We start from the raw sequence: 25637 nt of genomic DNA, 5'->3' as shown, positions 1-25637 counted from the left end.
CATATGGTCTGTGAACAGAGACACTTTTACTTTTTCCTTCCCATTGTATATGGTTTTTATTTCCTTTTCTGTCTTATTGCATTGTTCTCTCTTTTTTCTCATTGAGATATAATTCACATATCATAAAACTCATTCTTTTAAAAGGTGCAAGGCAGTGGTTTTTTTTCATGTATTCAAGTTGTATAACCATCAGTCCCCATAAACTGTCTAATTCCATAATATTTTTATCACTTCATAAGGAAACTCTATACCTATCTGTAGTCACTCCCCAGTCGCCTTGCTCCATAGGTCCCGGCACCACTGCTCTACTTTCTGTCTCTATTGATTTGTCTCTTCTGGAATTTTCATGTAAGTGAAATCATAAAATAGGTGGTATTTTGTGATTCTTCTTTCACGCTGCATAATGTTTGCAATGGTTTATCCATGTTGTAGCATTTATCAGTATTTCAGTCCTCTTATGACTGAATGATATTCAATTGTATGAATATGACACGTTTTGCTGACCCATTTATCAGTTGATGAACATTTGAGTTGTTTCCATATTTGGGCAATTCTGAATTAATGCTGCTGTGAACATTGGCACACAATTTTTTGTGGACACATTTTCATTTCTCTTGGATATATGCCTAGGAGTGGAACTGTCCAGGTCATTTGATAATTCTATGTTTAACTTTTTAAGGAGCTGCCAGACTGTTTTCCAAAGTGCTGGACCATTTTGCATTCCTACTGCAACCCAGTACAGGGGTTCCAGTTTCTCCACATACTGAATAACACTTATTATTTTCCTTTTGTTTAAATTTTTTTTTGTATGCTGTATGGTGGGGTCATATTTCGTTATTTTTCCATGTGAGTACCCCATTATTCCCAGCCCCATTTGCTGAATTTTTATTTGTTTGTTTGCTTGTTTGTTTGTTTTTTGGGAAGTGCATGGACTGAATCCGGGTCTCCTGCATGGCAGGTGAGAATTCTACCACTGTACTACCTTTGTACCACCCCTTTTGTTTAAATTTTATCACAGCCAATCTGGTGGTTGTGAAGTGGCATCTAATTGTGGATTTGATTCCCTAATGACTAATGAAGTTGAGCGTCTTTTCATGTGCTTTTTGGTTATTTTCATCTTCTTTGGAGAAATGTCTTTTCAGATCCTTTACCTTTTAAAAATCAGGTTATAAAATAATTGTCTTTTTATTGTTTTTATTTTTTAATTTTCATAGGTTAAAAAATTTACTGATAGTCTCAAGTTGTACTCCAATCTTTTTCTATGTATGGGAACTTATATAAGTAACAATAACTTGGAAGTTTTCTTATTCTGCACTTGAATTCTCTGCTGTATAACATATTTTAAGTGTCTCAATTGTGCTCTTATATTAAATTATACTTACACTTACTGTAGTCAATTTTCCTGACATCAGTTTTTTTTATTGTGAAAAGTAACATATATACAAAAGAGCAATAATTTTCAAAGCATAGTACAACAATTAGAGAACAGATTTCAGAGTTTGGTATGGGTTACAATTCCACAATTTTAGGTTTTTACTTCTAACTGCTCTAAGACACTGGAGACTAAAAGAAATATCAGTATAATGATTCAGCACTCATACTCGTTTGTTAAACCCTACCTTCTCTGTATAACTCCACCATCACCTTTGATCTTTCGCCCACTCTTTAGGGGTATTTGGGCTATGGCCGTTCCAGTCTTTTCAGGTTGGAAGAAGCTGTCAATAATAAGAGGTAGGGAGATGGAACTAGCTGATGTTCTGGAGAGGCTGGGCCCAGAGGGTTTCAGGACTTATCTGGTCCAGGGATCCATCTGGAGGTTGTAGGTTTCTGGAAAATAAAATAACCATCTTTTAATTGTTCGGGTATAAGAATTCTTTATATATACTGAATACTAGATCCTTATTGGACATATGATTTGCAAATGTTTTCTCCCATTTTATAGATTGTCTTTTCACTTTCTTGCTAGTGTTCTTTGATGCATAAAGTTTTTTTATTTGTTATTTATTTTTAATTGTGAAATATTCAAAACATAAAAATCATATTAACCATTTTAAGTGGAAGATTCTGGAACATTAAATACTTTGACAATACTATGTAACTCTCACAGCTATGTGTTTCCAGATTATATTCACCATCTCAAACCAAAACTTAAACTTATTTAACAATAACTCGCTATTTTCCTTTCCCCTCTCCCCTGGTAGCCTCTTTTCTTTCTGTCTCTAGGAATTTGCTTATTCTAAGTAATTCATATAAGAGAACGCATACAATATTTTGTCATTTTGGATGCACAAAAATTTCAAATTTTGTTAAACTCCCTGTTTTTTCCTTGGGTGCTTATGCTTTTGGTGTCATAGCTAAGAAAATGTTGCCTAATCCAGGGTCACAAAAGTTTATACTTCTGCTTTATTCTAAGACTTTTACAGTTCTGTCTCTTACATATACGTCTTTGATTCACTTTGAGTTAATTTTTGTATGGTGTGAAGTATCTGTGGAAATCCAGTTTTCCCAGCACCATTTGTAGAAAAGACAAATCTTTCCTCATTGCTTGTCTTGGTAAACTTACGGAAAATAAGCTCACCATAGATGTATGAATTTATTTCTGGACTCTTAATTCCTTCCACTAATCTATGCCACCCTATGCCAGTTTTAAGCTGTCTCAACTACTGTATTTTTGTGGTAAGTTTTGAAATTGGGAAGTGTGACTCCTCCAACTTTCTTCTTTTTTGGCGTAATTTTGGCTATTCTGGGTTCTTTGCATTTCCATATGAATTTTAAGATCAGCTTGCCCATTCTGTAAAAAAAAAAAAAAAACCAAAAAACCAAAACAAGCAAACAAAAAAGCAGTTGGCATTTTCAAATTTTCATAGAGATTGAATTGAATCTGTAGATGAATTTGGGTTATGTTGGTATTAATAGTTAACAATATTAAGCCTTCCAGTCCATGAACAGAGGCTTCTTTAATTTTCTTTCAGCTGAAGTTTGGTAGTTTTCCAGGTACTTCTTTTTTGCTGGTTTATTCCTAAATATTTTTTCTTTTTGCTATTATACACAGAATGGTTTTCTCAATTTCCTTTTCTGATGTTTCATTGCTGGTGCATAGAAACACAGCTAATTTTTATATGTTCATCTCATGTCCTGCAATGTTGCTGAACTCCTTTGTTAGCTCTAATAGTCTGGGGGTCTTTTTTCTTTTCTGCATGTGGATCCTTTAGCATTTTCAATATTTAAAAATAATTGCGATTTTACTTCTTCCCTTTTAATCTGGATGCCTTTTATTTCTTTTTCTTTGGGAGGGGTCCCTTGCAGAGTTTCTCATTTGCTGCTTTCGGGACTCTCTGTGTGTCTTCCACGGTTTGGCTGGGATGTTGGGGGTGGGGGGCACCTCCCTGGGTTTACCCTCCTTGGCATTTTCGAGCTGGACACGGTGGGGTCAATATAGATGATCATCAGGGAATCCTGCATCCAGTGGCCGGCTTGTGCTGGGTGCCAGGAGGCCGAGCAGCCCCCATAGCACAGGCACCCGGCCGGAGGCTGCACAGGTGCCCCAGAAGCAGGGGCAGTGGGGGCTCTGGGACCTGGGGTGGGGGGAGGGCAGCCCAGTGGCTGCTCTGCTTTCCCACACCCCGCACCTGGGCGAGTGGGCACTGAGGTCCTGGCCACACCTGCCCCTCGCTGCACCCTCTCGGGGACAGCCGCCAAGCCTTGCTTGCATTTCAGTCCTTTTGATTTTACCAACTTTTCTGTTTACTTTAAGCAAATCCAAGAAATTCCTGACTTTATTTTTTTTGCCAACTGGAACTGTAAACTGTTTGAAATCCGCTTCCTCCTTTCCACTGCGTCTCACTCTCACAGGCTACTCCGAGGTCCCGCTCCTCTCATGCCTCATGCCTCTTCAGCCGCCTTTCTTGGGGCTGGCTGGTGGCAGGCGACCCCCAGGGGCTTGGGAAGAGCTGTGTGGTTCCTGGGGTGCAGAGCCCACCCAGACTGGGTGTAGCCTGTGGCCTTCAGAGTCCAGCCTGGCCCACCTACTCCTTCGGACAGTCCCTGCCTGGTGGAGCCCGAGGCCCAGCTGTCCCCTCCCTGCCACCCCTCCCGCCTCTGGGCTGGGGTCCACTCTGACCGGCTGCTCATCCTTCCCGTCTGGCCTGTGCTCCAGGCCAAGCTCTCCCTGCTGCTGACTCCCTGACTTTTCCCCAATCCGAGCCTGGGCCTCCCCGAGCCCTGGGTAGCCTCTGCAGAGATCCCCTGGCCAGCACTCACCCACCTTCACATCCTCCTTCCTCCCGACAGGTCAAAGGGGCCTTGGAACACGGCATCACGAGTGACGACCTCTTCTGGCTGAAGGAATCCCCGGGAAGAACGTAAGCCTAGGGCATGCGCCCTGCTCGCTGAGTCCGCATCAGGGTCTCTGCACCTTGCTGGGGCCCCGTCTTTCTAGGGCCTTCTTTCCCATCAAAGCAGCCAAGAAAGGCCCTTCCCCGGCCTTGGCAGGGCTGGGCTATGTTCCCGTCTGTCCTGAAGGTGACTGACCACGAGTAAGGTGCTGGTCTTACTAGGGCAGGGTGCTGGTCTTCAGCTGGGGTCATCAGGGAGAGCACCAAAGCTGGGACAGCAGGGCCGGTTCATTGAGGGACACCCTCAGCCGTGCCCCAGCCTCCCCGTCCACTTGTTTTATGCGTGGAGCTTCTGACAGGCGAGTAAAGGCCTCAGAAGCCACAGGGTGGAAGTGAGGTGGGGGGGTCTTCACCCCCAGCAGGTGAAACTGCGCTGAGGGCAGTTCTGGGTCTGCAGGGCGGGCTGCTGTGGGGTCCACCTGTGACCTGCCCCGCCTGGCCCTGCAGGGACCCTAGTGGCCACCAGAGGGCGGCAGAGGCTAGCTTGTAAGGCCGGGCCACAGGAAAGTCCACAGAGGTGGGGCTGTGAGCGTGTGCACGTGCACGCGCAAGTGCGCACCGTGGGGGGTATGTAGGAACATGCAAGCATGTGTGCGTGTATGAGTGTGCACCCATGTATGTGAATGTCAGCTAGTGTGCACGTATGCAGAAGTGTGTGTGCAAGCATGCATTGTGGGGGGTATGCAGGAACGTGTGTGTGCATGCATAAGCATGTGCACCTGTGTGCACATGCACAGGTACGTGTGTGCACAAGTATCCAGGAGTGTGTGTGTGTGCAAGTGTGCATTGTGCGGGGTATGAAGGAACATGCAAGCGTGTGTGCACATGCATGTGCACACGCAAGCAAGTATGCATGTGTATGATATGTGTATGCAAGTGTGCACTGTTGCACCGTGTGTGTGTGCAGGAGCATGTGAGTATGTGTCGTTTGTGTGCCTAATGGAGTGTGTGTGTGTGTGTGTGTTTTATCGGGCCTGTGAGCCACAAGCATCATGATTTGCACTTCCCAGGCTTCTTAGCAGCATATTGGGTCCTGACACCCTAAAGGGAACTTGGTGTTGTTTATTTTACCTTCCCACTCTTAGGGCATCTCCTGCTTTTCCCCATTTCAGTGTGGCTGAGAAGACCTCCGACCTGCACCCTGTGCACCTGTCCCAGGTGCTTCTTGCATGTTACACACCTGTACCAAGTGCTTTCTAATAGGAACGTCAGTCCAGGGCAGGTGCCTCCCTTTCCCCCTTCCCCCTTCCTGGGAGCTGCACTTGTGGCCGGCCTGTCCACCTGTCACTCCTTCCGCCCTTTTTCCCATGTTGGGTTTTGTCTTCTGAGCTGGTGACATCTTTTCCCGCTGAAGTTTTGAATTTTTCCATCTGTTGGTCTAGCTACCTTTTTGTAGGTTTCCTTGCCCTTTAAAATTAAGTATTAACAAGTGTGTGTAAGAATCTGAGTGTGCGAGTGTGAGAGGCATGTGGGCATGACCCATCAGCCCACCCCCTGGCCTTGTTTCTAGCTCTTTCTTTCCTCACACTGGGGAGTTAACTGCCCTGTGTGGGTTTTCTCAGCCTGTCGCCTGCTGTCTGACCTGGCCCGTGATACCCTGAGATGGCCAAAGTGGTTTATGTATTTATATTTTTGGCTTAAATCTCTTTTGTACGCTTTAGTGGCTTTTGTATTTATTGCATATGCAGGAAGGCCATCCCCACTCCCAAAACTGCAAAAAAAAAAAAAAAATCCAGCAGCTTCCCTTATGGCCTTTTGTGGCTTTGACACGTCAGGTTTCCTCGCAGGTCTGTGGAGAGGGAGGGGGGCAGCTGTCCCAGCCGCCCAGTAAACCCGCAGGGCCCTGTCCCCTACCCCACAGCCTGCATATCACGAGGCCCCGTGTGCTCTGGGTTGGTGGAATTTAAACCTGTCGGCGTCCCCTGGAAGCATGTGGCTGCCCCTGCCCGCCCGGCTCAGGGTACCTTCTCTGCTTGGCCAAGAGCCAGTGGGTGCTGTGGGCACACCCTGCACAGTTGCTGGGGGAGGCTGGCCTTGGGGAGGCTGTATCTGGGGGAGGCGGCCGCAGCACTGAGTGCACACAGGGCCCGTGACTGTCCCGGGAAGACACGGCCAACCCCAGATATTTCAGTGGGGAGAGAAACTGCAGTGTTTATTTTCATCCAAAAAAAAAAAAGAAACGTTTCGACGATTTTTTTTTTAAAGCTCTTTCGTGTAGAAGGAATCTAGGTATGTTATTGTTTAAGCCAAAAAGAAAAAAAAAAGTGTTTGCAACGTATCAGTCACCCCTTGCGTTCCGAGCATGATTTATGTGAGGAAATGTTTTTTTCTAGAAATTAAGCTGGAGATAGGCCCTGTAGGATGCCCCTGTGAAATGCCGCTTTTGTCCGGGGCTGTGAACGCAAGTTGTAACAGTGTAACGTGGCAGCCAGTGTTTACATGTCACATTCCAGGCTGTAGTCAAAATAAGCCTGCGGGCCCTACAGTAGCATTTCTGTATTTTATCAGCTCCGCCGCGCGCCTCAGGGGCCCCCAGGCTGCACATTGATTTCCCTTATAAATACTCCCCTTGTTGACCTTCACGCGCCTTTAGGGCACGGCGCAGAGCCACGCGGGTCCTGGGCCGGTGTGGATGCGGCCAGCGTGGGCTCGGCGGTCCCTGTGCTGCCCTCCCCACGGGTGGCCAGCTGCCCGCGTGCCGGGACCTTCTTTCCAGCTGTGCCCACCGGGGCATGTGACCGGTTCGGGCAAATCAGACCCGGCTCCTGCATCCCCCATATCCCCCCCATGTCCCTCCACATCCCCCGTGTCCCCCCACACCCCCTCATATCCCCCATGTCCCTCCTTGTCCCCCTGCGTCCTTCCTCACCACCTTTGCCCCCAGAACCACCCGGGTATCCTGCCTCAGGGCCCCTTTCTGCTCTGTGGGACTGGGCCTGATTTGCCCCTGTCTCTGCGTCTGTCTGTCTGTGGCCTCAGAGGGGACAAGATGCCCAGCGTGGGTGTGGGCTGGGGAGGGAGGCGTGGCCAAGGGTTGGGAGTCCATGGGACTGAAGTGAGCGAGCTGCCCTGACAGGTGAACCTGGGGGGTCTGGGGGGTGGGGGTGGGAGGGACCTGGCCTTGAGGATCCTCTTGGGACACCTGTCCCAGAGCAGCTCGTGGTGGCCATGAGGTCCCAGGGTGGGTGCTGCTCATTGGGCCACCTCTGCAAAGCCCCCCGCCTGGGGTCACGGCCTCCACGGCCTGGAGGGCTGCCTTTACCATTGGGTTTTGGGATTCAGGTGCCCCATGCGAGGCATCACAGTCCCAGACCCAGCCCCTGTCCGCGCCGGGTCTGGTGGGTACAGGGCCCCAGGATCCGGCCTGGCCCCCCACTCCTGCAGCCTGGTTACCCGCACAGCTGAGCTCTGAGCTGGCCGCTCCCGGGCTCGCCCTTTACAGCAGCAACAAGGACTTGGCCAGGCCCACCCCACAGCGACCAGCCCGGCCTCAGGTCCACCCCGGCCCGCAGGTGGGCGAAGCCAGCCCCGCTGGCCCCCCACCGGCCCCACTGATCCCCCCCACTGGCCCTGCTGACCCCCACCAGCCCCACTGATCCCCCAGGAACCCTGCTAACCCACCCTTCCCAGTCCTGCTGTCACCCCCCCTCCTGGCCCTGCTGTCTCCCCCTGGCCCCACTGACACTCCCACCAGCCCTGCTGTCCCCCCCGCCCCTCCCCCGTCCCACTGATCCCCCACTCCTGACCCCAGTGGCCCCACTGACCCTCTCTTGGTCCCACTGTACCCCCACCAGCCCCACTGACACCCCCTCCCGGCCCTGCTGACCCCCCCAGACCCCATTTGAACCCCCCCAGCCCCACTGTTCTCTCCACTCCCCCCCCAGCCATTGAATTCCCAGGCCCCTTGCAGACTGTAGGGGCTGATTTAACACATGCCTGTCGGAGTCTGCCAAGGAAGGAACGTTTTTTAACCCTTTTTATTAAACCCAGAAGCCAGAGCCAGGTCCTGGAGCACTTCCCTCTCCTCCTCAGCACAGCAGCCTGGCAGGAGGTCGCGTCCCCTTCTGACGAGCCCTGGCGGGGGTTATTTATGTCACCCCACGTGGTCATCCACCCCCTCGGGGACAGGCTCGACACCCCCCATGAGGCGCCGAGGGGTTCCTAGGGCTGCAGTGGGCAATGCACCCCCACCCTGTACCCCCACCCCAGGCCACACCATCTCCAGGAGCGGTGGGGGGAGGGGTGCCACGCTGTTCTCGGTGCCAGCTCACGCAGTCCGTCTGTCCGTCCATCCGTCTCTGCACGCAGACCCGGGGCCGCCGGGCGTGCTGGTGTGGACACTCGTAACTGGCTCTCTCTGTGCCTTTCGGGGAGGGGCTACTGCCCGGGTTGAATTCGGGTCTGTCTTCTTCCAAGTAAGTAGTGACTTTATACCTTACAAGGAGAGATGCTCACCGTCCGACCTACACGGCCAGCACGGAAAATCGGGGCTCTGGGGTTCTGGAAAGGCGCCTCCGTGGAGACGCGTGCGTTGCCCACGCATATGTGCGCTCACACACGGCGTATGCACGTACGTGTGCCCACACGGCTTTGCGCACGTGTGCCCGTCTGCTCGGAGCTGCCGGCCCAGCATGGGGAGTGGGTCACCCGGCTGGCAGGAGGGCCACGGGGACCCTTCGCTGTTCTGACCTGCTGGGCAGGCAGACAGGGGTGGGGGGGTTAAGGGGAAAGGGTGGGGAGGGGGATGGGGCCGCCCGCTTGCCCAGACAAGGGTTCGGCGCGGTCCCGCCGCCAGCCCCCAGAGGAGGACACGCACAGGGAGCTTCCCTGGGGGGCCCCTGCAGACGTCTCTCGGGGGATCCGCGCTTTTTGAGATGGAATTATATCATTAGTACCTGCCGGGATTAGCACTGACACGGGGCTGATCCGCCTTCCATCACCTCCGCCTGCGCAGACGCCTGGGGCAGCCGGCGAGCCCACCCACGCGGCGCCGCCCCGGAGGGAGCGGCCGCTTTGCTCCGTGCGTGCACGCACGCGCGTGCACAGGTGTGTGTGTGCGTGCGCATACGGTGCATGTGTGTGCTGTGTGTGTCCACGTGTGCACGCGGAGCATGGGGTTAAGCAGCAGAGAAGGATTTAAAGGACCAGGACATAGTAGATGCGATCCCCAGTCCTGGGGTTGATCCTGGGCCTCCCACCCCCACCCCCAGTCCCTGCCATCTCACCGATGAGTCCTGTGGGGCCAGTGGGGGACCTGGGCCCACATGTGGCTGTGGCTGGCTGGAACCTTTCCGCCACCTGTAGGCGTGGCGCCTCCCCAGGAGTCTCCGCCCCCCTCGCCGCCCTCTTCTGCTGCCTCTAGCTCCGGGTGGCCCCGGGGAACCCAGCGGTGGCCCTTGCCCCAGGCCATGGGGAAGGCCACCTGCTGCCCGTCACTGGACACTGCCCAGCCCGCTGTCCCCTGCCCCTGCGATTTCCTTCCCCAGTGGCAGCACCTGGCAGGTGCTGTCACGCGGCTGGGGCGTCGGGGAAGCGTGCCCTGTGCGTGCTCACGGTCCTCGTTTGCCTGCACCCCGACAGAGCACTCCCCCACCCCAACCGTGGGCTCCTGGGTGGGGGTGCTGGGGAGTGGGCCGGGCCTGGGCACTGACCCTGTGCCCCCTCTGCTTCCTTTCCACCCAGGTTGGTGGTCGGGGCCAGCTGTATCCTTTGCTGTCAGGGGGGCAAGTGGCGGCCATCTCCCAAGGCTCCCACCCATCAGGGAAAGCTTTGCCCCACTCAGGGGGCCAGGCAGGCCAGGGGTGGGAGATACCCGAGGCTGCCCCCCACCCCTGCTCAGGGTTGTTAACCGAGAGGGAATGAAAAATGAGGGAGGGGCCAAGAGGGGCTCAGGGGACAGGTGGGAGGTGGCCTCGTGTGCCCTGCAGGTGTCCCGGCCGGCGGTTCTCCAGCACTATGGAGACCTGAGCCCTAGGGACAAAAGGGGATCCAGGGGAGACCAGACCTTTCCCACAGAAGCTCAGTGACCCCCAGGTGTTGCGGGGGGGGGGGTCTCACAGCTCGTGCAGAGAGTCCCCCCCCCACTGGCAAAGCTGTCGGGACCCCTGACCCTGCAGTCTCACCCCTGCCCCCCGCCCCCCCAACGTTCCTTAACCAGCCTGCAGATGTGGCCCTGGAATGTGCCGGATTCCTCACCGGCCTCGGCCTGGACGCCACCGTAATGATGCGCAGTGTCCCCCTTCGTGGCTTCGACCAGGTACTGCTCACCCTCCCCGCCCACCCCCCCCAAGCACGCACAGGGTGAGAGGGGCACGATTTGCATCTTCAGGGAACGGCCCTTGTATTGGAGCAGTCGATGAGCGACAAAATACAGAGGTGGCCGGGCAGAGCGGAAGGCGGGCGGCAGGTGCAGCCAGCGTGGAGGGGGACCCTAAAGCGGGCACCCCGAAGCAGAAGGGCACTCTCGCTCTCACTGAGTGATCCCAGGGGTCAGCCAAGGCCTCAGCTCAGACACCCCAATTCCCATCCCCCTTCTCAAGCCTCTTGGAGGTCCCGTGGGGGGGTGGTCTCACACCAGACCGGAGGGGCAGGTGGGAGCTGGCAAGGCCCTGGGCAAAGCGATGCCAAGTGACAGTGAGCAACTGGTGGCAGTGCCACCTCACTCTAAGTGCCACGATGCCAAGAGCACAACACACTGGGGGCGCTGCCCAGTCTGCTGCAGCCCCCTCAGCTCACAGAGGCCCGCACGACCCCCATGCAGGATCCCCTCCCCCTCCCCACTGGGCCCCCTCCCCCCTCCATGCAGGCCCACTCCTGAGCCCCTTGGGAGCCCCGTGGGAGACAGCGGGCTCCTCTGTTGTCGCTTGCAGCGAAGCCTAAATGAGTTAGCATCGTGGAAAAGCTAAACGGCCAGGGGCCTCCTGAGCCCCAGGCCCATGACTAGCAGGGGTGTGAGGGGCCTTGGCTTCCTGGGGAGAAGGGGCAGGGAGTGGTCTGTGCGGGCCTCCCCCCTGCAGGGCTGGGGGCACTTCCTTAGCACTGGACCTCGTGTGCCTGGTGGCCTGGGCTTGGCACCATAAATGGTTCACACCATGGTATGCCCTGGGTCTGTGAGGAGGTGCTGGGGCTGGGGTCCGGGCAGGCAGGTGGGGTGGGCTAGTGGGGGCGGGGCGGGCTAGTGGGGGCGGGGCATGTAGGCAGGGAGGCGGGGCTAGGTGGGATGGTGGGGGCAGGGTGGACAGGGAGGCAGGGCTGGAGTGGTAGGGGTGGGGCTGGGAGGTGGGGCAGGGGCAGTGGAGCAGGGCATGCAGGCAAGGAGGCGGGGCTAAGTGGGATCGTGGGGGTGGGGCAGACAGGGAGGTGGGGCTGGGGTGGTAGGGGTGGGGCTGGGAGGCGGAGCAGGGGTGGTAGGGGCAGGGCATGTGGGCAAGGAGGCGGGGCTAGGTGGGATGGTGGGGGTGGGGCAGACAGGGAGGCGGGGCTGGGTGGTAGGGGTGGGGCCAGGGGGCAGGGCAGGGGCAGTGGGGGCGGGGCATGCAGGCAGGGAGGCTAGGGACCAGCAGTCCTGACCCCACCGCTGCCTGTGGGTGCTCACGGTCCCTGTGCTCCACAGCAGATGGCCGCCCTGGTCACGGAGCACATGGCTTCCCATGGCACCCGCTTCCTGCGGGGCTGCACGCCCTCACACGTGCGGAAGCTTCCAGACGGCCGCCTGCAGGTCACCTGGGAGGACCTCGGCTGCAGCAGGGAGGACACGGACACCTTCGACACGGTCCTCTGGGCCATCGGTAAGGGTGGCTCTGGGCATCGTGCGCCCCCACCTTGGGCCCCTCCGGGCACAGGCTGGGAGCTACCGTGGGGCTTCTGCCAGCCCTGGGCCTCTCGGTCCATCCTGGGAGGCTGACAGGGCTGGCCCTGAGGCTGCCCCGAGCACTGCTGACCCCTTGTCCTCCCCCACCCCTTAGTCCTGCTCCAAAAAGACAAATTGTAGTGGGTCTGCGAGCGGGGAGAGGACAGCTAGGCTGCCATCCCCTTGGAAGGGCCCTGTGCGTTCCCTAAAGATTGACTTTAGGTTGTTGTTTGGCCCCGTGTCCACTTCCCTCTGGGTCCCTGCTGACTGTTTCTCCTTTAGCCACAAGGTCCTTGTCCGTGGGGGTTCTGAGCTGGCCGCTCCTGGCACGCAGGGGGTGCCCTGTGTTTTAAGTCCACCTGGCCCTTGGTCTGCCCCATGGGTCACTTTGGGCTCTAAGGGCCACTACATCTGAGGACCAGGGTCTCACCTCCCCTCTCCCAGAGGCAGTGTCCAGTGGTAGTGCCCAGGCCCTCCTGGCCAGCCCCCTGGCTGCTGCTCCTTTGCCCGTGTGGCAGCATTTGCACTCGTGTCCCATCCCCTTTCTGAGCAGTGCATCCCACCCTCCATGGAGGCGATGGCTGACCACGTGTGCCCATGCAGGAGGGGCCCATCGTCCCTCTGCTGGCAGGAGTGGCCAGGCCATTCCTGGCGTAGGCTGCAGTACCCCGAGACTGCAGCCCTGGAACCACACCAGAGGAGAAGGGTGCAGATGCAGCCAGGGGAGACCCCTACCCGGAGCAGCCTGGTCCTGGAGGGGAGCTGGGCAAGGAGAGGTGCATGGCATGGCCAGCTGGGGGAGCAAGGACTGGGATCATGCTGGGTGGCAGCCATCCCTTGGGTGCAGTTGGGTGAGGGTCTGAGCAAGTGGGCACAGTACAGCTCCTGGGAACTCCCACTTCCTGATACCAGCACCTTTTATCTTGGGATTCTAGGTCTCCTAAATATCTTGTTGACTTAACGCTTTACAAATCAGCTTTTTTCTTTCTCCGGCTATTCCTGAGACCCTCCTCTGTGAGCCCGAACCCCAGAGGGGCTGTCCGAGGAAGGCTCGGGGTGACCTTTCCGGAAAAAGCCTTCCTGAGTTGCTCAAAATGAGCGGAAATTAGAAAAGAAAGCAAATCAGCCACAGGTGCCAGCACCTCCCCTTTTGTGCAACGGACACGGGGGCAGGTTTGCCAAACTCAGATGGGACCTGAGAAGCCCACAGCGAATTAGGGGCATCTTGACCAAGAGCTGCTAAATGCCGCTACACCCCCCCCCCCAAAAAAAATCCTCAACCCCAGTTTGAAGGAGCAAATCACAGAGTTTGAAGTCAAACTTGCTTTTCAGACCCAGTGGCGTAAAATAACTTTATCATCTCAAACCCCGTTCTCAGCAGTGAGGCGGCTAGTTCCCGATCTGACTCTGACATTCTCAGTACCCCCTGCCCGGCAAGTGGCTCAGGGGCCAAGGGCTGTGCCAAAAGAAAGCCCAGCTCCTCCCAGCCCCCTGGTGGGGTCCTGGAGGCGACACTGGGGGGGGGGTCCCCGCCCAGTAGAGCTGCCACTCCACTCACTGGGTGTGCTTTGTATTTCCAGAAAGAGCAGCCCCCAGACTGTCTGCCTGGGGTGATTTATGCTGGGGCTGGAAAGCTCCGCAAGCCCTTGACCGCTGACCCCTGCCTCCCAGAGCTGCGGGCATGTGCCAGCTGCCTCGCTCCCTCCCGCAGCGGGGAGTTTTGTAAACACTCAGGGGCCTCTTTGGAGATCTTTTCTGCTGAGTAAACGGCTAATAAGCCTCAAAGCAGGCATCTTCTTCACTCGCAACGAAGCATGTCAGATTCCCAACCCAAAAGGCTAAGGAGCCAACGTGCAATAACCATCGGAGGCGGTGCAGCCGGCGCCGGGCATGGGTGGCTCCCATGGTTGGCTTCGGCGCCGGCGAAGGGACAAGCCAGGCTTTGGGATGCGTATTTGCAAACGGGGGACTTCCCACACGGAGCCGCGTCCCGGGGACCCCGAAGTCCCGCGCGCCTGGCCTCCCGGCCCTCGGCGCAGCCTTGATGTCCGCGGGGAGGATTAAATGCATTAGCCGCTGCAGCATGGGGCGGGGGCCACGCAGGGGGCCCCCTCATTGTTGGTCTCTGAATCACCCGCCCGCGCCAGGTGTCTCAGATAATGCACTGCGAAGGCCATGAGGATTTCCTGTCTGCAGATGTGCCGATTAGGGCGCTGAGTGAAGGCAGGCAGCCTGCGCGGGGGGCTCCGCTGCGCCCCACCCAGTTAACCGGTTGTGGCCTGGATCCCAGGCGGCCTGGAGGCTCCAGGAGGGGGCGCCCCAGAAGACGCCCCCCTCCCCCCGCCCCAGAAGCGTGCACGCCCTTAAGCACGAGCCCAGCCTCGGTTTCCATAGCAGTGCGGCGGGGGACCCCGTGTGGTCCCCGGCCAGGGCGGGCTGCCGGCCGCTCACCGTCCCCAGCCCACCCACCTTGTTCACCCCCAGGAACTGGGCATTAGCGTTTCTGTAGGAGCCCGTGGGGCTCAGCCCTGGTCCGCTGGGTGGCTGCGGCAGATGGGGGACCCCTCCCTCCAACCCCAGGCTGCTCTTCCCCCCACCCCCCGCCTTGGGGGCAGCTGCAGGGAAGGGTAGCCTGGCCAGGGGCCTGCCCTGGAGGGCTCTGCACTCATTGGGGTGGTGGGCTCCCCACAAAGGGAACGGGGTGACCCCTCCCCCACCGCCCGTGTCCCCACGGTGCCACATGCACCTGACCCCACACTCCACCCCCAAATATGGGTGGGAGGTGCCTCTCTGATACACTGAAGCTTCATTGTTTTAGCTGGTCATTTCTTGGTCATGGACAAGCCTGGGAGAGACCCAGATTTTTTTGGAGAGAAGAAAAAGGGCGTTGGTGGGTCTTTTGCACAGACCCCCCCCCCCCTACCGAGCTCAGGGCCAGAGAGGCCATCACACCGAGGCCCGGTGGGGGTCGGGTGCGAGGGATCCCTCCCCACTGCACCGCTAGCAAGCCCTGTCTCCTTCTGCCCCAGGGGGGGACACACAGGCACAGACACCCCCCCCCGCACCCACATCCTGGCACCGTCCTCCCTGTTGGGGTTCCAAGGGCGCCAGCCCTGACGCAGCCGCTCACCGAGCCCCTCAGCATTTAAACAAGTCCAACGCAGCACAGGCTCCAGCAGCCTGCGAGTCCTGGGTCCACTGGTCACTTAGGGTGGTGGCCGCCAGGCCTCCGAGCAGTGTGACATCCTGGGGACCCCCGCCCCCTGTGGCCAGCATCAGGGCATCAGGTGTCCCCACGGTGCCACATGCACCTGACCCCCAGCTGTCCTCCTGGACAAGAGCCGGTGGCCCCAGGGAGGTTGTGGGTAGGGACCGTGGGGGCAGCACTGGCCCAGGGGTTCACGCATTCGTTCAGCAAACGGGAGCACGACGTGGGGCTGCGGTGGGTCTCACAGAATGCCAGGGAAGACCAAAGGGAGCCCCTTGTCCCTCTACTGATGGCCCAGGGTGCAGAAGGACTCCTGGTAATGGGGGGGACAGTCCCGAAGGTTGGACCGGGCCCCCACGTCTCCCGCCTGGCCCGGTGTGCCGCCCCGTCCACCCTCCGCTGCCTCTGGCCTCCCCACTCTCAGCCCCGCCACCCCCCCCGCTCAGAGGCTTCTGGCTGCCTCCGTCTGGGTCCCGGGCCCCGTTTCCCTGTCCTACTCCTGCTGGCGCTTAAATCCCGCTCGTTATACGGCTTGTCCCTCACTCGTCCTAACATGTGCTCCAGGCAGCCGTGAAATCGGAGGGAATGCCGGCTTGCCGGGCTCAGATGAAAGGCCGGGGAGCTGCACGCGGCGGCTGCCTGGGCGTCCCCTGTGCCTGGGACAGCAGGGGCCAGTGGCCGAGGACAGCTGCCTCAGTGCTGCTTGGCCTGGCACCTTCCTTGGCCCCTCCATGGAGGGCAGATGAAGTGGCTGGGTTGAGCCTGATGGCCATCACCTCCCCCAGAGCTGCGGCAGCAGCTGGGGCCCTGCCCTGAGCTGGCAGAGGCAGGCGGCCCAGGGCATTGGGGGTAGAGGTGGCGCCATGCATGGACGCCCAGTGGCCCTGGGGTGTGGAGGCCATGCATGTGTGCACCTCGGGCTGCAAGGCTGTGTTTGCAGAAGATGCAACCGAGGCCATCGATGCGCCTCGTATGTGGAAGCTTGAGAGCAAAGCAGAGGGGTGTTCATGAGAGGCAGCAGCCCACAGACACGGAGCTGAGATGCTCTTGAAAAAGGGAAGAACGCCTAAAAAACAGCGCCCAGGGTGACCTCTGGGGACAAGTCCATGTGGCCTGGCCGTCCGTTCCCTGAAGGAAATGCGCTGACACATGGACAGATGGACGGTGCCACATGGCCGTCCTCCCAGGGATTCCAGGAAACTGAGGAAGCAGAAGCTGCCAACACTTCCTAGGGAGACTCTGGGTGGGGTGTGAAGACATGGCGGGTAGAGGGCTGCCCACTCCCCCGATCGCCTGCTAGTGAGGGAAAGGTTTGGGGTCGTGGCACCTGCATTTAGCTTCTCGCACCATTTACCTCCCCGCATGGGCTCAGCAGGTTCCCCCTGCACCCTGCTCCCCATCCCCTGGGGGCTTGTGCTTGGGACTGCGTGCTGTGCGAGAGGGCTGCGGGAAAGTCGAGGTGCCCCCAGTGGCCCCCGCCCTTGGGCCTGGCTGTGTGCTCGCCCCAGGGTGTGGTTACATGGCACTGGCACCCTGAGCCCCTTCCAGCCCCCAGCCTGGGCCCCCAACCCAATCCCTACCCTGAAGGGTGCCGCGGCTCCCCGTGTCGAGGCTGACTGCAGCCTGGCCTCGCCCCCGCCACTCACTGGCCAGCCTCTCCATGCGTGGAGCTTTCCACGCGGCCATCCCTCCCCTTGTCTGGCTTCCGTGGGAACGCTCCTGGCCGCCTGCCCCGGTGGGAGGACATCTGGGGCTGAGCAGGACACCCAGAGGCCGGGGGACACTCAATCCAGACCCACAGAGCTGTCGGGGGGCTGGGGAGCTGGGGAGGGCTCCCCCAAGGGGCCCCGCCTGGAGCCCACCAGCAGGCATGCTGTCCTGCAAGGTCCCGGGTGCCCGGCTGGGGTGGTGGGCATGCTCCATGGGCCTGCAGGGACTCTGCCCATGCGTTCTTCAGGCACCTCTAGACGGCCACTGCCGGGCCTCCGGTTCCTGTGGGGAGTTCCCTGATGCATGGCCCCAGATGAGCTGCAGGCACTCAGGACGCCCTTCCCCGGGGGGCTCCGTCCCCCAGCATTTGCTCTGCGGCAGTTGTGCCTCCTGCCGCCCCCTTAGCTGGCACGTCCAGGGCCCCCGCGGGAAGTAAGAAGTGGATCCTAGTAACCAAACGAGGCCGTCTGAGTGCAGGGTGGGTGGGCAGCAGGCGCTTCAGGGTGCCCCGGGGGTCTCAGGATGGGAGTGGGCACTCGGTCTTGGGGACAGGCAGGTTGACATTCACTCCCCAGAGGCTGCGGGTCTGGGGGCTGCAAGACCCATGTCCAGCCTGGGGGACTGGCCAGCAGAGGGGCAGGGGGACAGCCGGGAGCTGGGCAGCCGTCCCTGTTCAGGGCCTGGGAACCCCATTGAGGGGAAGGCCACGCGGGGAGGTACAGGGGTCAGAGCAGGCAGGGGCAGAGAGCAAGTTCAGGGCTGACCCCTGGGCTTGGAGGCAGTCTGGGCAAGAGCCAGGGGGCCACAGTGGGCATGGGACCTGGTGAGGCCTGCCCGGCGGTGTGGGACTGGTCACCTCCACCCCAGCACCCAGCAGGCCCGGTTCCACGCCTGTGAGAGCTTGGCCCTGCCCTGAGCTCGGCCCTGCCAGCTGTGCCACTCAATAAGGGCTTTTTTCAGACCCACCCCCAGTGGACACTGCCGCTGGACCCCCTGCAGCCTCCACTGCTGGGCACTGCACCGTGTCCCGTCCTAAAACACATCCCGAGAGCTGTGCTGCCTGGCAGCACTCACCAGCTGTCCCCTGTCCCCTCCAGGCCGTGCCCCACAGACAAGGAGCCTGGACCTGGAACGAGCCGGAGTCCTCCTCAGCCCTGACAGCCAGAAGGTCCTGGTGGATGCACGCGACGCCACCTCTGTCCCCCACATCTACGCCATTGGGGACGTGGCTGAGGTAGGGCAGCGCCCAGCCGTGTGTCACCCCCCACCCCAGCCTGTCCATCCAAACATCCCTGCGGGGGTGGTGGCAGGGGCTGGGCGCTGTCCTAGAAGCTGGGGTCACTGCAGGAGCAGTGGAGGTGACGTGCGGGACCCGCCACTGACAAACGAGCCACTTGCCACTGCAGGCGCCTGAGGGGCAGGGACGCAGGGGCATCATCAAGGCATCACGCCCTGGAGGGTGGCACCCCGTGACCCTGGATGCTGCAGAAATGGGGTCCGTGGGGGTCCGTGGGGACGGGCCTGTCCCGCGCGCTGTCCCTCTGCTGCCATCCCTCGTGTTGCAGGAGGTCCCCAGGTTGCACGGCCACCGACGGCCCGGCCCTGGGCAGCACAGCGGTGTGGTGTCCCCTGATGGCGCCTGTGTCGCCATGCAGGCAGCAGGCGGGATGTCCGTGGGCCCCAAGCCCGCAGTGGTGGAGGGGGGAGGGGGTGGTGGCGGTGCGGGGGGAGTCTGGGCCAAAAAGCATGGGGCACGTGCAGAGGCACGGGCGGTTCCAAACCTAAAGTGGCATGTTGGGACGGGGGTCCCAAGGGGGCAGGCAACTGGGTAGGGCGGGCCGTGTCCAGGCTCGGGGGTGGGGGGAGGCTGCGGGCTGCACGCCGGGATGTCTGCGCACTTAGTCAGCCCCCGTGGAATGCACGGCCTGCCTCCCCGGGCTTATCTCCGCCGATCTCTGCTCATTTCTGGAATGCTGAACAACATCTGCATTTCCTGCCGCAGAGCTGATTGGCAGTTGGTGCCCGGCCGCCACGGGGCAACAGAGCCAGCAGCCCGGGGCGAGAAGGGGGCCCTCGGCAGGGGTGCTTGTGGGGACTTCCTCCCCCACCCGGCATGTCCTCGGGGCCCCCGTTCACATGGATGTGGCAGGCTCTCTTTGGAGTTGGGTCCTGGGGCAGCTGTCTGTAGCCAGCACCACTGGGAAGGGGCAGTGGGTCAGAGACACAGCCTGGTGACGCAGGCGTCTCCCCAGGGCAGTGCGGCGGATAGGCAAGGGGAGTGGGCCCGGCCCGGCTGCCTGCACGTTTTTCTAGCAGGGTGCTAGTTGTAGCATCACCGCGGCTCGGTGGCAGGGTTCTTTGGGGGGTCCCGAGAGGGACACAATGGGGTGTGGTCCTTCGCTTGGAGGCGTGGGGGCCCCAGGAGTCCAAGCTGTGCCCTGAGGCCCGTGTCCCCCGGTCAGGGGCGGCCCGAGCTGACACCCACAGCCATCATGGCGGGGAGGCTTCTGGCCCAGCGGCTCTTCGGTGGGTCCTCGGACCTGATGGATTATGACAATGTGAGTGACGCCCCCAGCACAGCAGGGGTGACGCGTCTGCCTGTGGGGTGGAGGGTGTGAGCGGGGGAGCTCGGGCTGCTGTGCACGTGTGTAGGCTGGACCACGTCCGTGTACATGTGTGTGTGCGTGTGTGTACCTTATGCATACGTGCCTGTCATGACTGTGTGTGAGCATGCACCTGTGCACATGTGCATTGTGTGTGTACAGGTGTGTCTTGCTGCATGTATATGTGCTGTACGTGTCAGCATGCATTGTATGTGTGCTGGCATGTGCACGTGGTATCATGTGTATGCACGTCATGTATGTTCGGTACCCACTCATGTGCATTGCAGATATTATATGTGCATGTGTGTGTATACACACACACGTTTATGGTGAGTCATGTGCATACGTGTCTGTATGAATATGTATGTGTTGTGCATCATGGGCCAGTGTGAGTGTGTGCATGTGCGTTGCGTTTGCGTATGTGTCCTGCAAGTGTGTGCAGGACATTGCCCGTATGCGTGGTGCCATGTGTGTGTGCATGTGTGTGTATGCTCATGCATCTTCATGCATTGCGTGTTCATTGCGTCTCTGTGTATGATGCCATGTGTGTGTGTGTGGTTTGTGTGTGTACTCGTGCATCTGCATGCATTGCATGTGCATTGTGTGTGTCTGTGTCTGCGTGCATATCCATGGCCCTGCCCTGAGGGTGGGTGAGCCTGCCACGTGTCGGGGACCCAGCCTGCTGTCCCAGGATAGGGACCCCGCTTTCCCCTCAGGTCCCCACCACCGTCTTCACCCCACTGGAGTATGGCTGCGTGGGGCTGTCGGAAGAGGAGGCCGTGGCCCGGCATGGACAGGAGCATGTCGAGGTCAGTGGGGGTCCCCGAGGAGCTTCCTGACTGGCCTCCAGCTTCAGGGTCTCCTACCTCGTGCGTACCTGCCGCCCTGTGTGGCCTCGTAGAGCCCAGGACGGTGGCTGTGGGGCGGTGGGGACACAGGAGGGCCTGCAGTGGGCTGCCTGAGCCTCAGCCTCTCCCTCCCCACATGCTCGCAAAGGGCACCCAGCACACCCACTGGGGAGCCCGGCCCCCACCCAGCTCCACCGTGCAGCTGCCACACGCCTGGCATCTGGGACGTGCCCTGCACCCTGCCCTCTGTCCTCTGCCCTTTGCAGCCAGGGATCCCTTGCCCCCACCCAGCTGGCTGAGTTGCCAGGTGGATCCCACTGGCCCTGGGCTGCAGGGGTCCTGGCGGGGAGGAGGCGCTGCGCTCTTGGGTCTGCCCTCCCCCGCGGCCACCCCATGTGTCCACTGTTTTCATGTGACTCATTGCAAGCCTCCTGGGACATGTGCGTGCGGCGTCCTGAACTTTGTTTTAGGTTTCACGATGCTGGATGGCCATGCTGCCGCTGTTTGTTTTCTTTTCCGTCCTGTTTTAGCTGGAACAATATTCTCCAGGGCGCAATTAATTAATAATGTCTGTTTGGCACACGTGGGAGGGACCCCGCTCATTTTTCACCCTCTCACAGCCCCAGAGGTGCCGTGGGAGCCCTGCAGGTGCTGAAAGGCTCTGTCCACCCGCTCGGGTGGGTGGGCTGGAAGGGGGCCGGAGGGGGGGCCCAGGGGTCACCCTGCTTCCCGCGTGCCCCCCCACCCTGCCGCCCAGCATGGGAGCAGTGGGGGCCGCCCCAGGCTTGGCGCTGTCCCAGCTGTCCCAGGTCCCTGTCCAGCCCTGGCCACGCCCGCTCACCACCCCGGGCGCGGGCTCTGTCCCCAGGTCTACCACGCACACTACAAGCCCCTGGAGTTTACGGTGCCCCAGCGCGACGCGTCCCAGTGCTACATCAAGGTGGGCGTCAGGCTGGGGCGGGGGTGGAGGCGGAGGGGACACGGCCACCCCTGGGAGGCGCTGACGCCCACCTTGCAGATGGTGTGCCTGCGGGAGCCCCCCCAGCCCGTGCTCGGCCTGCACTTCCTTGGCCCCAGTGCAGGCGAAGTGACGCAAGGATTCGCTCTGGGGATCAAGTAAGTCGGGGACCCTGCGGGGGCGGAGGGGCTGGGGTGAGGCTCATGGCGCAGACAGCCTGGGGTCTTCACTGCAGGTGACGGCTGCATGCTGTCCCTCCCTGAAATGGAGGTGCAGCGGGGTGGGTTTCAGGGTTGAGGGGTGCTGGGGTGGGGGATGGTCAGGTGAGGCCCAGGCCTAAGGGTCCAGGGTCTAGGGGCGGGGCCAGAGGTTTAGGGGTGGGCCCAGCAGTCTGGGGGTGGGGTCAGGGGTCTAAGGGCGGGGTCTGTGGGCTAGGGGTGGGGCTAGGAGTCCAGGGGTGGGGCCAAAGGTCTAGGGGCAGGGCCAGGAGTCTAAGGGTGGGGCTGAGGGACAGTGGGGAGGAGCCAGGGGCCTAGGGAGATTGGGCCCTTGTGGGTTCCTAGGGTCTGGAGAGCATTTATAGGGTCAGGAGGGACACCTTGAGCCTGTGCCGAAGGGGACAGTGATGGTGGCTCTGGCTGGCAGTGGGGTGGGCTGGGGGCCTTGAGGACGTGAGGGAGGTGGCCTGAGAGCAGCAGGTGTGCCAGGCCAGCAGGGACACCTGTGGACAGGGGATGCATCACCATGGACCCCCGGCCAGGAGAGTGTGTGTGGGCCAGCCTGGGGGGCAGGGCACAGGTGGGTCCGTGGACAGGGAAGGGCGTGGCAGTGGCAGGTGAGGCCAGCACCTCCACCAGCAGAGGGCCCAGCAGAGGGGTTGCATAAGCTCATGTCGGTCACACCTTGGGGATACCTGCCCCCACCCTGGGGTGGGCTCCTTGCCCTGCAGTCCCGCCAAATGGCTCTGGGACCCCAGGTGGGGTGCAAGTGAACCCCAGAAGGCAGCCCACGAGGCGGGGCAGGCTCTGCAAGGGTCCTCCCCAAAACCCAGCCCTGGCCCATACCCTGGGGAGGGGAAGGCAGCTGTGGGGGCCTGTGGGGACCCACCCTCAGGCTGGCCCGGCCCAGGCCACCCAGGGGGGCATGCTGACCTGCTCTGGCAGGCAGCTGCTGTTGCCAGTGCCAGCTCCCAGCTCACAATAATTTCCAGAAAGGCCCTTTTTCATGGTACACCTGCAAAGAGTCAATCTACATATGCAAAGAGCTCTTAGAAATCAACAACAATCAAAATGGTGCAGTGAGCCCAGTAGATAAGAAGAGGACACCAATAGGCAAGTCATAAGAAAGTCCAAATAAGCAGAAAGCTGCTAAACCCATGAGCAAGTCGGTGGTGAGAGGAGACCTGCCTTCCCCTGCGTGAGGGCCATCCCCCAGGCTCCCGCCTCTGGGAGCACACCATCCCCCCAGGCCCAGCCCTCGCCATCCCCCCACCCCATCCCCGCAGGTGTGGAGCATCCTATGCACAGGTGATGCGAACGGTGGGCATCCACCCCACGTGCGCCGAGGAGGTGGCCAAGCTGCGCATCTCCAAGCGCTCAGGCCTGGACCCCACCGTAACGGGCTGCTGAGGCTAAGCGCCGTCCCCGCCGGCCCCGGGCGCCCACGCACATGCCCCCTCACCGCCACCATCCCCCAGCACCCGGCTGCTCGGATGGTCCCAGGATCAGGTACGCAGGGGTTCGGGGCCGGGCGCTGGGGTATTAGGGACCCGCTCCCGCTGCGGGGGGATGCATCTCCTGCAGGCGGGCTGGGGAGGCCCCGGGCTTTGCACGCCCCCACGGTGCGTCTCGGAGCCCCAGGGCTTGCTGTGTTTCTCTCCCGCCCAGAAGGCGAGACGCTGCCGCATGCATAGCCCCTGCCTGCCCCGTCGGGCTCGGTGGCTTGCTTTGCAAAAGCAAAGGGGTCTCCCCGCAGACCCCTTTCCGCAAAGGAAGCCCCTCCCGGCTCTGCCCCGTGCCCGGGGCCTGGCAACCCTCCCCCAGCCCGAGCTAGCGCCTCTGTGAGCCCGCCCAGGCTGGGTGCTTTGGGTGTCCCCCATGGGACTGATGGAGAGTGAGGGGGCGGGGCTCAGCGTGCGACCCCAGGCACCGAGTCCCATGGGCAGCAGGCAGCCTGGGGGCTTGTCCGAGGGCCCTGGGGGCCACCTCCCCAAGCCGAGGCCACGTTTGATGGGGACAAAGGAAGGACGTCCTGAGGAAGCCGATGAAGAGCTCTCGGCGGTGCGGAACTGTTTTCATTAAGAGCAGAGCCTGGGGGAAGCTCACTATGAATTTTTATCATTTCAAAATATTTGCATTAACACACTGCACTCCCTGTGACGCATGTACTGGTGGGGTGGGGGGTGGAGGCAGCAGGGGACTAGGTAGCTCCGTGCTGACCGCCTGCCACCCTCCGCCCCCCCCACTCTCCCACACCCCTGCAGGATCCGCCTAGTGGCGCCGGGGGATGCCGGAAACTGCCCGAGGTGGTCAGCGGGGAGTGTGAGCCTGAGGCTGCCCGTGCGCCCTGCGGGGACGGCACCTCCTGCCTCCCCACACATCTGTGGGGCCCACCCAGCACCCCGATGCCAGACAGTGACGACCTGTGCCTAAACCCACCTGTGGGCTGCCCACGTCCGAAGCCCCTGGCATTCACCAACCCTCCACCCCCACGTCGCATTCACCAACCCTCCACCCCCACGCCGCCCCAGTGCAAATAAAGAGGGCCTCTTGCTCCAACGTGCTCCCTCTGTGGTGTCCCCCTCACCCGAGCCCCCTGCCCGGGTCGCTGTCGAAGGGCCCTGTTCCCGGTGGCAGTGACAGGACCTGGCAGAGGCACTGCATCTGCCAAAGTGGCCGAAGCCCGGGGTCGCGGCGCTTAGCTGACCCCCCTTGTCCAGCCTCCGTCCCGGGGCTGGGCCGCAGCGGCCGCACGTCCAGCACCTTCCCAGAGAGGACAACGGCAGGTTCCTGCGTGTCAGCGGACAAAGAAGTGCGCCCAGGTCGGCGGCCCGGGGGACACCTGAGCACAGCTCAGGCCGGGGAACCGGGACAGGTGCAGCCCCACGTGGAGATGTGGGGTCCCCTGGGGGTGTCCTGTGGGAGGACAGATTGGCACGGCCCTGCTGGCACCTCCAGCCCGGGAGGGAGCTTGAAAACGTTTCCATCGCCTGCTTCTCTTTTTTTTTTTCTTCTCCTTAATTTTTATCATAGTGTATGGAAATGTGAAAGTCCCCATATGCCGCCCAGCAGTGCTAATCACATCCACGGTGTCGTACAGCCGCCACCACCCATGACCCGGGCTTTTCTGCCACCGTCTGTGGCCTTTTTGTGGCTATAAAAAAATAAATAAATAATGTGGCTTCTCCCATGGGAAACCTGGTGCAAAACAGAGGGAACCCCCCGGTACCCACACCTGCAGCTTGTCTACTCGACCCCCGTTCCCGGACCCCTAGCCAGGCAGCCCCCACTGTCCCCCCTTGCCCAGGGGTGGACCCCAGGGGGACACTTGGGTCTGAGGAGGCGACAGTCCTGTTGGGAGCAGGACAGATGTGCGGACGGGCAGTGGCTCCTGTCTGGCGAGTCCCTGGGGTTCCCCTGCCGTAAGCCCCCCACCCCCATTCCTAGACAAGGTGGGTGGAATGGGGGAGGGTGTGCCGCCAGCCCCACCCCCATCTGAGGGCGTTCAGGGAGGGCGGGGTGGGCCCGAGCGCCACAGGCCAGGTGCTCTCCACCTGGCCCCGGGCGCCTTCCCGCCGCCCGCGCATGTTTTTATGGTGCAATGAAAATATGATTTTAATTCCTCGGATTGTTCCGTGTAACCTGCAATTACCCCCGCGACGTCCTGCACGCTCTGCCTGCAGCTCGAGTTGCGCAATGGCATGGGGGCTGGGGGCAGGCTGGGGGCTGCCATCGGAGCCAAGCCAGCCCCTGGGCCTCCGTCTCCACCCCCTGCCTTTCTCCTGGGGCCCCCCATTCTGTCCCAGCCAGCCCAAGAGGCCCGGCAGAAAGGGGGTAGGTAGGCTGTTA

The 25637-nt window shown here is 59.9% G+C and overlaps 1 protein-coding gene and 1 long non-coding RNA gene across 12 annotated transcripts in view; one reads left to right on the top strand and one right to left on the bottom strand.

The window, feature by feature from the left end:
- The window catches only part of TXNRD2 (thioredoxin reductase 2), a 46104-nt gene extending 21753 nt beyond the window's left edge, over positions 1-24351 (top strand). For 10 of the 11 annotated variants that reach the window (XM_077160371.1, XM_077160370.1, XM_077160362.1 and 7 more), the window contains 11 exons: positions 4291-4361; positions 10077-10096; positions 10559-10650; positions 12007-12181; positions 18259-18395; positions 19624-19719; positions 20481-20573; positions 21481-21552; positions 21631-21728; positions 23075-23297; positions 24053-24351. In XM_077160371.1, the coding sequence (XP_077016486.1) occupies positions 4291-4361; positions 10077-10096; positions 10559-10650; positions 12007-12181; positions 18259-18395; positions 19624-19719; positions 20481-20573; positions 21481-21552; positions 21631-21728; positions 23075-23198 (978 nt within the window). In that variant the 3' untranslated portion in view covers positions 23199-23297; positions 24053-24351. The remainder of the gene's footprint in view (positions 1-4290; positions 4362-10076; positions 10097-10558; positions 10651-12006; positions 12182-18258; positions 18396-19623; positions 19720-20480; positions 20574-21480; positions 21553-21630; positions 21729-23074; positions 23298-24052) is intronic. The other variant, XM_077160363.1, reaches the window with a different exon arrangement.
- On the bottom strand, positions 8371-9369 carry LOC143682320 (uncharacterized). Its single transcript, XR_013175077.1, has 3 exons — positions 9290-9369; positions 8611-8828; positions 8371-8468 (listed from the first exon to the last, which is right to left on the bottom strand). It is a non-coding gene; the product is annotated as an uncharacterized LOC143682320 (long non-coding RNA).
- Positions 24352-25637: the final 1286 nt, after the last annotated feature.

This window comes from Tamandua tetradactyla, chromosome 5, assembly GCF_023851605.1.
Source record: "Tamandua tetradactyla isolate mTamTet1 chromosome 5, mTamTet1.pri, whole genome shotgun sequence".
NCBI lineage: Eukaryota > Metazoa > Chordata > Mammalia > Pilosa > Myrmecophagidae > Tamandua > Tamandua tetradactyla.
The sequence above is the reverse complement of the archived record's forward strand: the minus strand, read 5'-3'. Positions and strand labels throughout refer to the sequence as shown.